General features: G+C 42.8%; 1 protein-coding gene across 18 annotated transcripts in view; it reads left to right on the top strand.

Annotated features, from left to right (window-relative positions):
• MYOM1 (myomesin 1) overlaps positions 1–12,341 on the top strand; it is a 149,963-nt gene that overhangs the window by 101,818 nt on the left and 35,804 nt on the right. For all 18 annotated transcript variants that reach the window (XR_014074603.1, XR_014074605.1, XR_014074609.1 and 15 more), the window contains 2 exons: positions 578–762; positions 4,843–4,957. Coding sequence is in view for 9 of the 18 variants with exons in the window: in XM_081561922.1 (XP_081418048.1) it covers positions 578–762; positions 4,843–4,957 (300 nt within the window). In the remaining 9 variants the exon portion in view is untranslated. The remainder of the gene's footprint in view (positions 1–577; positions 763–4,842; positions 4,958–12,341) is intronic.

Below are 12,341 nucleotides of genomic sequence, written 5' to 3'. Positions count from 1 at the left end.
GGCTCAGTAGTTGTGATGCACAGGCTTAGCTGTCCTGAGGCATGTGGGATATTCCGGGACCAGGAATCAAATCTGTGTCTCCTGCATTAGCAGGTTGATTCGTAACCACTGGACCATGAGGGATGATGTCCCATGTACTTCTTTTTCTATATTCACAAGCCATCAAATAGAGTTGCTTGCTTCATCGTAATTGAGATTGGGGGGGCATTTTCAGATTTTCAGCCAAAAATAATCAGAAACTGAATCTGCAACCAAATTAGACTGTCCTGGTCAAAGGTGAGGAGCACAGGCCTGAGGGCAGCACTCCACCGGCCACTGAGGGGCACCTCAGACTGGCCTCCACCACCTGCTGCCCACAGAGGGGCTTAATAGGCTGATGTAGAGCCATTAAGGAAACTTGGTACGAAATGACCACAAAATACCTGTTTCCATGGGAATAGGAGATTTTACAAGAGAAGAACACCAGTATAAGTTTCAGTTTAAGACCGTGAATATGGCTCTAGGTTTACACACACTGGAGTTTTCTTATCTCCATTATGATTTTTACACATGGGTCTCTCTGTCTTTCGCTCTTCAGGACCACCGCACAGTCTCAAGTACAGTGAAGTTAGGAAAACCTCCCTGGTTCTGCAGTGGAAGCCTCCCATCCACTCAGGACGGACTCCCGTCACTGGCTACTTTGTGGACATAAAGGAGGCTAGTGCCAGAGAGGACCGGTGGCGAGGACTCAATGAGGCGGCTCTGAAACACACATACCTGAAGGTCAGAGGATGCTCACAGTTTGAGAAAGTTTCCCTCTCTCTCTCTTTTTTTTTGTGTGTTAAAGAAAAAGTGTTCTTCTAACAGGGTAATTTTAAAGTCAATGAGATAAAACAGAGCATCTCAGTGTTGGTTGGTGTCATGTGTTGGGCTCCTGGTAGGCTTCCATTTGGCAGTGGGTGGGGTTTGGGGCAGTTTCTGATGCTTAAAACAGTTTGGTTGTAATTTGACCTGAATCTCTTTGCCTGGCTTTAGAAATTACCTCTTCTTTCTCTTGTTTTCCTCTTCACCTCCACTTACTCACCTCATATCTTCACTACTTCCAGTCTTAAGATGTTATTACTTACCATCCCCAAAAAGAGACATTCTCATTCCTACCTTACATATTTTTGAGGGCGTTTTTGATTTGAGGGTGTTATTTTCATAGAGTTCACACCTGTGAGCCTTAAACTCTGATCCCTTGAGTCATGCATGGCCTCACCTCACCTGCCCTCTCACACCTGTGCTCACGTGAGCTCTCAGGGACCAGAAGAATGACTCAACTCTTGACCTTGACTTCACCCTTACCCATGTCACTGCCTTCCAGTTTCCTCTAACCAAACCAGTTTCTAACTCCCATCTACCAGAGACGGTTCTGCTATAGCCACTGACCCTCTCAGTAGTACCAAATGGAAACCTCAAAAGCATGTTTTCGCCTATTGTCAGTCATGGCATATGGACACCCCAAGTCCACAGCGGAGCCTCAGAAACTGTAGGGAATGTGACTCTGATTCCCGTTACTCAGAATGAAGTGTGACTGTACGATCACAGTCAGACAGAACGCTGCCCAGGCATTCAGTGTGCAGCCTTATCTGCTGGTGGAATAGGCACCTGCCCAGAGGGTAGGCTTTGGAGGATTCTCAGCGTATACCTACTCTAAGAGACTTCTCCTGTCAACCTACCATTAGGGTCAACACCATCGGTCAGAGAGTGCTCTGGGGTTAAGGCATTTATAGTCCCCATAAAAACATAAATATATTCTCCAGGAGAGGTGACCCTTAAGCTGTTACATCCAACATGCCATTAACTCAGCTTAGCACATGCCGTAAACTCGCCAGCCCCTTACAGAACCGTGAGGAGTTAAGGAAGGTCATGTTTCCTGGGGCAGAGAAAAGGTCAAGGAAGTTCTGGAGCTAGGATGCAGTTTGGTTCCAGAGAACCAGGAGGCCTCTGAATGCAAATGTACCCCAAAAGCCACTGTAAAACAGGTCATACACATCCTAGATGGTGGTGGTGTATGCTTACAGCTCCCGTGACCTCCAAATCCTCCATCAGCCACAGCACAGCGGTCCCAAGAGTCCCACAGACAGGATCCAAACAAGGGTGAGAAGTCAAGCAAAGGGGGCCAAGAGCCTAGAAATAAATGGCCAGGAAGAGGAAGTAAGAGAGTTTAAGCAGATCAAAAACTGGTTAATGTCACTCATTAAAAAAAAAAAAAAGACAAGAAACAGAAGAAAGGCAAATTTAGGGGTAAGAGAGAGACTGAGGTTGAGTGCCCCTCACAAAGAAGGAGATGGATTCTCTGTAAGGAAATGACCCTAGAGTTTGGCCACAATTTTTAAAGTGAAAATAGAATAGTGACTTTTATGGTTATAAAATGGACGGATGCTAATGATGATAAATTCAAATGGTAAAGACATAAGAAAAGCTGAGGTTCCCATAACCCCCTACCCATGATGATGTGGAGTCCCTCTTCCAGGTGGTTCATATTCAGAAAAGTTTCAAGCCTGAAATGGAGAAAAAAATGTACACGTTAAAAAACTTTTATCAAGTTTAGGTGAGGAAAGGAGATATGTTAATAACTCCAGGAACAGGAGATTTCAGCACCATTGCACAGAACCTGGTGGGTTAGCTGGTGTCTGCCAGAAGCATCCCTGTTCATGTGAGCACTTTCCGAGAAGGAGTTAAAGGTGTATTGCTTATAGGGTTATCGTTACCATCTTTCAAATTCCATATATATGCATTAGTATACTGTATTGTTGTTTTTAACCCTATATGCGAGACAGAATAAGAGACACAGATGCATGGAACAATTTTATGGACTCTGAGGGAGAAGGTGAGGGTGGGACGTTCTGGGAGAATAGCATTGAAACATGTATATTATCATATGTGAAACAGAACACCATTCCATGTTCGATGCATGTGACAAGGGCTCAGGGCCGGGGCAATGGGATGATCCAGAGGGATGGGATGGGGAGGGAGGTGGGTGGGGGGTCCAGGAAGGGGAACACATGTAAACCCATGGCTGATTCATGTCAATGTATGGCAAAAACTATTGCAATGTTGTGAAGTGATTGGCCCCCAACTAAAATAAATAAATTTATAAAAAAAAAAAAAAAGGTGCATTGCTTTACATCAAAAAGTTTAACCAGCTGAGCTCACACTTCCTGTTTTATTGGTAATTACAATCTGCTGAGACAGTTTGGTGAGAAGGGAGTGAATAATTGGAAGGGGTAGGGGACAAGGATGAAGAAGACAAGGGAATGCAGTTCTTTCAGAAATTTTAAGGAGGAAAACAAATCCAAGAAAAGGAAAATAGATGTGATGTGTGCACATATGGCGCATCTCTAGTGCTCTAAGCCCAGCAGTCATTGCCTTGCAGTCATGGAAGGGTGTAGGGGTGTGCCTGTCTCCCCAGCAACCAGAAACGGGATATGTGGATTCCCTTCCTGTGCCGTGTTGTAGAAATCTAACTCATGGTCACATACTACCTGAGCAGCAGGTGCAGATGTGGCAGGCACCTGGCAACTGGTCTATTTTTATCACAACAAGGAAGTGTTTCTGTTCCTTTTTGTAGATCCACAGTTGCCTGGCATTATCTCTAAATATGGACTTTAAATACATTAAACTTAATGCATTTAGCTTATGCCTAAATTCAAGTTCATTTACAGATTAAAATCATTTCAAAAATCCATTAGCTCCAGTAAAAGCTATCATAACAGTAACATTCTGTTATCATAACTGTAGCATTCTGTTATCATAAACACAACACAATTAAATCGTTAGATTAAAAACGCAACAATTTAATACATAGCTCACCTAAATACATGGTCACAAACACTTTGCTTAGCTGAGTAAATATATTCTAGCTTTGTGTGATTTAAATCCCGTTTTGGATGTTAATCTCCATCACAACACTATGGGAAAAACTGTGTCCTCTGTGTATAATAAATTCCTTCTTAAAGAATGATATAGCTTTTAAAAGTCAGATGTTTTAAAAAAGATAATTTTTGTAAAATATTGATAATATTTATACTGTTTCTTTATTTATGAGACTGTGCTGAACCCAAAGAAAATCACAAAATTATGAAGTGGGACTTTCATATAAAGACGTATTATAAACGTTTTTTTTTTTTTACTTCTCTCATGCTCTTCTAACTCTAACTCAGTGGTACACTTATAATATAGGTCCTCAGCAAACATCTTGATGCATGATGATGTGAGGACCTGGAATTTGAATACATTTGACTATTCACAAATTACTGAAATTTGCAGCCATGTTAAGTGCTTGTCTATTTAGTGAGAAATAGCTATATGAAATTTACAAGGACAGTTTCTATTTGTTTTTGTTCTAATGCTTTAACATGCTTTTAAACAAATAGAAAGCGATCTATGATCTAAGATCCATGCTTGTAATTCGCCTCTCTTACCAGAACTTTTATCTGAAATTACTCTGGAATATTCCAAAAGGACCAGGAAAAGAGGGCAGCTCATATGCTCTTGAGTGCTTTGTCATTTGACCAAAGAATAAGGTGGTTAACTCCTGTAAAACATATGGGTATCAGTCTCCTATTTCTGATGCTGGTGACTGTTATATTATCTAAAAAAGAAAGAACATATGAGTTTCAAGGAATCTTGGAAATGTCTACTTACACATGGTCAGAAGAGAAGAAAGTCTTAGCTGAAGACACACACTTAGCCTCTGACAGGATGAAGTTTAGAACCCAAATCCTGTGCTTTATAATTGAATCATCTCCACAGAGGAAGAGCACTTCTGTTCAAATGACACAGAGTGACCGTCACTTCTATATCTGCTTCTTCCAGGTGCAAGGCCTCAAGGAGGGTGAGAGCTACGTGTTCCGAGTTCGAGCCATAAACCAAGCAGGTGTCGGGAAGCCGTCTGACCTTGCTGGGCCTGTTGTAGCTGAAACGCGTCCAGGTGGGCTTTTACTTTTTTGTTAAAGTTTATCTCATCTGTGTAAGATACCAAAGTAACGTTCAACCTTACTTCTGTGTTTTTCACATTTTCAAAATCATTGCTGTACGCTATCCAAACGACTGATAAGTATGACAGTGAAAAGTGAAAATCGCTCAGTCGTGTCTGACTCTCTGCGACCCCATGGACTATACAGTCCATAGAATTCTCCAGGCCAGAATACTGGAGTGGGTAGCCTTTCCCTTCTCCAGGGGATCTTCCCAACCCAGGTCTCCCACATTGCAGCAGATTCTTTACCAGCTGAGCCACAATAGAAGCCCAAGTATGACCATCAGATGTGGCAATCATTTGCCCCATCACAGGACCTCAGGGCAGGGGTAAGCCAGGTTTGACATGGTTGCAATGTGGGAGACTTGGGTTCGATCCTTGGGTCTGGAAGATTCCCTGGAGAAGGGAATGCCTTACCCACTCCAGTATTCTTGCCTGGAGAATTCCATGGGCAGAGAACCCTGGCGGGCTACAGTCCATGGGGTTGCAAGGAGTTGAACATGACTGAGCGACTAACACTTTCACTTCACTTTTAGGGCTACTTTGGTTTGTACTTAAAAACACGGAAGTTCTTGATCAAATTATGCTTCCTGGACCAACTGTCTAAAGCGTACATTCCTGGGACATTGTTTCTGTTATACAGTGGCCATTAACTCCCACAAGAATATTTTTCTATGGCAGAGGAGGCTGGAACAACTCAGGGAGCAAACATGATCCTTAAACAAAAGTAGAGTTTATATCATTGTAGCTACTAAGTTAAACTAGGAATCAGTAGATTTTCTCTGTGATGGGCCAGATAGTAAATATTTTCAACTCTACGGTTATATGGTCCCTGTCACTATCCTCAACTCTGCTGTGGCACAAAAGTAGCCACAGACAATATATAAATGAGTGAGTGTGGCTGTGTATCAGTAAAACTTTATTGTGCATGATAGATGCATTATATAATATGATAAATTATATGCATTATGAAATTTGAGTTGTAACTAATTTTCACATCTTGAATTGTTAATCTTCTTTTGACTTTTAAAAACTATTTAAAAATGTAAAAACCATTCTTAGCTTTCAGGCCATACAGAAAGAGGCAATGGTCCAGATATAGCCTACGAGTCATAGTTTGCTGACCCCTGGGTTAAGCTAACAGCAGTCCTGACTGAATGATCTATAGAGCTGAGGCAGCCCTCACGGCCCAGTTTCCAGAAGCCGTGATTGGACTAGGAAAGACAGTCTTTCCCTTTGTTATGAGAACAAAGTTTACAGTGTTCACTGGGCAAATAGCTCCAGATCATTATATAATACTTATTTTGTCATTTAGTCTCTATCACTTTTCAAAGTTATATATGTCAGTTCATTAATGTTGCATGAAAGAAAGCACTGGAAATGAGAGAGGATTTAAAAAAGTATTAACCACCTATTTTAAGTTTATATTCATTCTAGTCAAGCACCTTCACTTCAACTCTTTCCTATTTCTAGATTGAAATAAAGAGCAGATATATAATGTGATATTTGTTTTTATGATAAGAAAAGAATGTAAATATAGAAAATTCTGCTCTTACTTCATAATTCTTAAAGAGAATATCATATGCACCCTTTGAGAAAGTACCTGCCCCTTTCAACCTACTACTTCATAAACTACTTTCAGCTACTCTTGTAACTACTCTCTAGAGCTGTGTGCGACAGAAGTGACCTTCTTGTACCAAAGTGTAGTAGGTGTGTCTGGAGAGAGTGCCATACCTCATATAAGTACTCTTTGCAAAATGTCATTAGAAAACAGAAAAATGCTGGGAATGCATGTGCCGGATAAAAGGTAACACACAAAGGCATGAGGACACAGATCGCTATAGAAATCAGACCCTTCAGGTACCAACTGTGTAGAAATATAAGGTGCTGAGTGGACGTGCTGAAGGGCCCAACTGCGAGGCTACTTGTGTAAGAACATTTAGATTACTATACAAATAAACTCTTAATCTAGTCATTGATGAGTTAAAAGCACCTGTTAAGCAGTGGATTGACTGAAGAAAGCTTAAATTGATTTCTTGTTTTCTCATCAATAACCCTCGGGATGGCAGGTGGCCAGGCAGGACATTAGCAAAGCCACCATGATGAAAACTTTGCCTTCAAAAAGGGGTCTGCTGGTGGGTTCCTAGGGGAGAGTGTTGTTTCACTGGTGTGGAATAAGGCCCCCAAAGTCATTTTGTGGCCATTTAATTCCCAGAATATAATTACAAATAACAGTTGCAGACTAAACAACACCAGATTAACCTGCTCAGGAACCACTGGTTCCAACCTAGGAAAGATTCCTGGGAGACACCAAGTCAAGATGCTGACCTGAAGCATCACCATGGTGGTGGTTTAGTTGCTAAGTTATGTCCGACTCTTGCAACTCCATGGACTGTAGCCCACCAGACTGCTCTGTCCATGGGATTTGCCAGGCAAGAATACTGGAGTGGATTGCCATTTCCTTCTCCAGGGGATCTTCCCAACCCAGGGATTGAACCTGGGTCTCCTGCATTGCAGGCAGATTCTTTAGCAACTGAGCCACCAGGGAAGTCGGAAGCATCGCCATGAAGGAGCCCCAAACCCAGGAGACACTGGTCCTTGTTCCACAGGCAGCAGGCACATTCATGTACTTCCTGCACACTTGCTTCATGCCAGGTGCTGTATGGGCACCACGTGAGTAGAATAAAATGACTTGTCACTGCCTACTGAGCTTGCAATCTAGGGAAAAACAGTTTATAGCACAGCATGATGGAAGCTTCGATGGAGGGTCGCAAACCATTGCGCATAGTTAAACAGGCTACAAACAAGGTGTTCAGTTCAGTTCAGTCGCTTAGTCATGTCTGACTCTTTGCGACCCCATGAATCGCAGCACACCAGGCCTCCCTGTCCATCACCAACTCCCAGAGTTTACCCAAACTCATGTCCATCAAGTCAGTGATGCCATCCAATCATCTCATCCTCTGTCGTCCCCTTCTCCTCCTGTCCCCAATCCTTCCCAGCATTAGGGTCTTTTCCAATGAGTCAACTCTTCGCATGAGGTGGCCAAAGTATTGGAGTTTCAGCTTTAACATCAGTCCTTCCAATGAACACCCAGGACTGATCTCCCTTAGGATGGACTGGTTGGATCTCTTGGCAGTCCAAGGGACTCTCGAGAGTCTTCTCCAACACCACAGTTCAAAAGCATCAATTCTTCAGTGCTCAGCTTTCTTCACAGTCCAACTCTCACATCCATACATGACTACTGGAAAAACTATAGCCTTGACTAGACAGACCTTTGTTGGCAAAGTAATGTCTCTGCTTTTTAATATGCTATCTGCTGCTGCTACTGCTGCTAAGTCGCTTCAGTCATGTCTGACTCTGTGTGACCCCATAGATGGCAGCCCACCAGGCTCCCCCGTCCCTGGGATTCTCCAGGCAAGAACACTGGAGTGGGTTGCCATTTCCTTCTCCAATGCATGAAGTGAAAAGTGAAAGTGAAGTCGCTCAGTTGTGTCTGACTCTTGGCGACCCCATGGACTGCAGCCTACCAGGCTCCTCCATCCATGGGATTTTCCAGGCAAGAGTACTGGAGTGGGTTGCCATTGCCTTCTCCGAATATGCTGTCTAGGTTGGTCATAACTTTCCTTCCAAGGAGTAAGCGTCTTTTAATTTCATGGCTGCAATCACCATCCACAGTGATTTGGGGCCCCCCAAAATAAAGTCTGACACTGTTTCCACTGTTTCCCCATCTATTTCCCATGAAGTGATGGGACCAGATGCCATGATCTTAGTTTTCTGAATGTTGAGTTTAAGCCAACTTTTTCACTCTCCTCTTTCACTTTCATCAAGAGGCTTTTTAGTTCCTCTTCACTTTCTGCCATAAGGGTGGTGTCATCTGCATATCTGAGGTTATTGATATTTCTCCCGGCGATCTTGATTCCACCTTGTGCTTCTTCCAGCCCTGCGTTTCTCAGGTTTAATAAATCCCCATAAAAACTTAAATGTATTTTTTACTAGAGTATAATTGCTTTACAGTGATGTGTTAGTTTCCGCTATACAAAGAAGTAAATCAGCTACATGTATACATACATACCCCCTTGATCTTGGACCTCCCTCCCATACCACCCCACCCCATCCATCCAGGTCATCGCAGAGCACCAAGAGCTCCCCGTGCTGTATAGTAGCTTCCCACTAACACAGCATTGTAGAGCAATTATACTCCAACAGAACCCCGAATAAATAAAAACACACAAGATCGACAAAAAAAACTTACATGTAGCCTATGGTTGTCTGTGTTTACTAACTTTATTAAGTACCAAATTTTACTTTTAACCAGGTATTTATTTTATGCTAAAATATTTGGGGCCTGGGATGGGGGATGAGGATTGGTTACCAGTTTCAGGCTTTGGAACGTGAGACTTGGATTGCTATTTCAGAAGAACAACTCTTTTTGGAACACGTTATTAATATTTCAGACAGAAAATAAAGCTTATCATGTAACAGCAAACCTCAAATGCATCTAACAAGATACCTCGAGTGTAATTTGAATTCCAGGTAAAAGTTAACCTAATCCGCTGGGGTTGGTAGGGTTACTGGTCTCCTTTTGAAGTTGATGAAAGTGCCAGCAGACGTAACTCAGCCACTGCCCCACAGTCTGGTCATGCTGGTAACGAGGATCAAAAGTGTGCCGCGCTTCCCCGAGAAATCTGGTAGCTGAACGAGCCTGTAAGAAGAATGAGCTGGAAAATATTTAGAGTAGATTTGTTGGTACATACGAAGCACTTCTGGTCTTGATATTTGATCTTTTTTCAAACAGTATCTGTGTGGATTGTGTCGAGTTTGGGCTGCAGGTGGAGGCAAGGTGAGCTAGATCAGATAGAAGACAAGAGAGAGACCTGCCAAGGTGTGGCAAGTGATCCAGAGGGCGGAACTGGCTGCCTATGTTCTTACTGGAAATCCTGCAGCAGGCAGGGGAACTGAGGTGAGAGGCAGGAGAACCCAGACACAGGCAGAGTCCCCAGCAGGAACTGAGTTACTGGAAGTCAGGACTTCTCACCAGGAGCAAGGCAGGCTAGAAGACTGGAGCTCCAGAAGGAATAATGAGCAGGGATTGGGTTGACAACCTACTGACCAATCCAGTTTCTGAAAATTGACTGGTCATAGAACCTGGTAGAGCTGAGGATGCTCAGTGGCCTTGAGGTGGAATTTTGAAGGATTCTAAAGCAGGAAGTCAGGCTGACTATTCAAGATTAGCTCAACTGGCTAATTTGGAAAACTTCACTTATATTTGCTCACTGTCTGTTCTCTTTCATCCATTAGGAAGGTAATTTTCAACCTTGACAGTACATTTCATTAGAATCAGGCCAGAACTTTTTGAAAATACTGACTCTATTTTAGACTATTGTCCAGACCAGTTAAATCAGAGTCTGCAAGACTGAGCCTGGGCATAGGTTCGTTTTTGTTCGTTTAGCTCCTTGGGAAATTCAGGTATGAAACCGGGCTTGTGAATTGTGCATTAGACTGTTCAGTTCAGTTCAGTCACTCAGTCGTGTTCAGCTCTTTGCAAACCCATGGACTGCAGCACTCCAGGCTTCCCTGTCCATCACCAACTCCCGGAGCTTGCTCAAACTCATGTCCATCGAATCAGTGATGCCGTCCTACCATCTCATCCTCTGTCGTCCCCTTCTCCTCCTGCCTTCAATCTTTCCCAGCATAGAGGTCTTTTCCAATGAGTCAGTTCTTCACATCAGGTGGCCAAAGTATTGGAGCATCAGCATCAGTCCTTCCAATGAATATTCAGGACTAATTAACTTTAAGACGGACTGGTTGGATCTCCTTGCTGTCCAAGGAACTCTCAAGAGTCTTCTCCCACACCACAGTTCAAAAGCATCAATTCTTCGGTGCTCAGCTTTCTTTATAGTCCAACTCTCACATCCATACATGACTACTGGAGAAACCATAGCTTTGACTGGACGGACCTTTGTTGGCAGAGTAATATCCCTGCTTTTTAATATGCTGTCTAGGTTGGTCATAGCCTTTCTTCCAAGAAGCAAGTGTCTTTTAATTTCATGGCTGAAGTCACCATCTGCAGTGATTTTGGAGCCTCAAAAAATAAAGTCTGTCATTGTTTCCATTGTTTCCCCATCTATTTGCCATGAAGTGATGGGACCGGATGCTATGATCTTAGTTTTCTGAATATTGAATTTTAAGGCAGCTTCTTCACTCTCCTCTTTCATCAAGAGGCTCTTTAGTTCTTCTTTGCTTTCTGCCATAAGGGTGGTATCATCTGCGTATCTGAGGTAATTGATATTTCTCCCAGGAATATTGATTCCAGCTTGTGCTTCATCCAGCCCAGCATTTCACATGATGTACTCTGCATATAAGTTAAATATACTTATAAGCATTAGGCTGTGTGTTCCTTCAAAATAGGAACTGTATTTTCTCTGTGTATGTTGAGAGCCTAGTACTTGGTGTACAGATGAAAAAAATAATGGATGGCTACCATGCTTTGGCGAATGAGTGTGACTCTGTTTTGTAGCCACAGCTTGTAAACCTAACCCTAGTATCTCATAATGAATGCCCAGTTATGAAGAATGAGCTGGGAGAGGCTCAGTGGAGGCCCTGATGTGGCACTAAGGTGGTGGGTCAGTGAGTGGTCCTATCTGCCACATAGGGGAGCTCGGTATTATTAGTACATGCAGCTGATTGAGTTCGTTCACTTTTAATGCTTCCGTTCTGTCCCACTCTTCAGTTTTTTAAACACCACCCATGCACACACACAGGCACACACACACCCAGGTGCATGCACACACACACACATGCATGCACTCATGCACACCAGTGGAGAAGGACAAAGAATAAAAGCTTATAAAAGTGACCCATAATGCAGATGTAAAAGACTAAATTATATGAGAAAATTCTCATATCAGATTATGAAATGTTTGGGAAGATGAATTCCCACTTTTAAATTTTATCTTTTTTTTTTTTTTTTTAATTACTATTTGGAGAGGAGAGAAAAGTGGGAAGGAGTTCATTTCTAAAAAGTTAAGTTTAGCCCCGGACCTCCCTTAACCCATTCACTTACTTGGGGGGAGTGGCAAACCTGGAGCGACCATTAAAATGCCACTCCAGTGACTTCTCTGGTCCAGTGGTTAAGACTGTACTTCTACTGCATGAGGCTAGGATTTGATCCCTGGTCAGGGAAGTTCTACATATTGCGAGGTGCAGCCAAAAAATAAAATGCCATCCCATGCAATCCAGTATCCCCTTGTGTCCATGTTAAGAATGTGTTTAGGGTTGGGGCAGCTGACTAGAGACAACTCTTCTTAAATCCTTTTCAGACCAGAATCATCTCTTTCAT

Source organism: Giraffa tippelskirchi, chromosome 14 (genome assembly GCF_054371585.1).
Source record: "Giraffa tippelskirchi isolate mGirTip1 chromosome 14, T2T-mGirTip1v1.2.pri, whole genome shotgun sequence".
Lineage (NCBI taxonomy): Eukaryota > Metazoa > Chordata > Mammalia > Artiodactyla > Giraffidae > Giraffa > Giraffa tippelskirchi.
The sequence above is the reverse complement of the archived record's forward strand: the minus strand, read 5'-3'. Positions and strand labels throughout refer to the sequence as shown.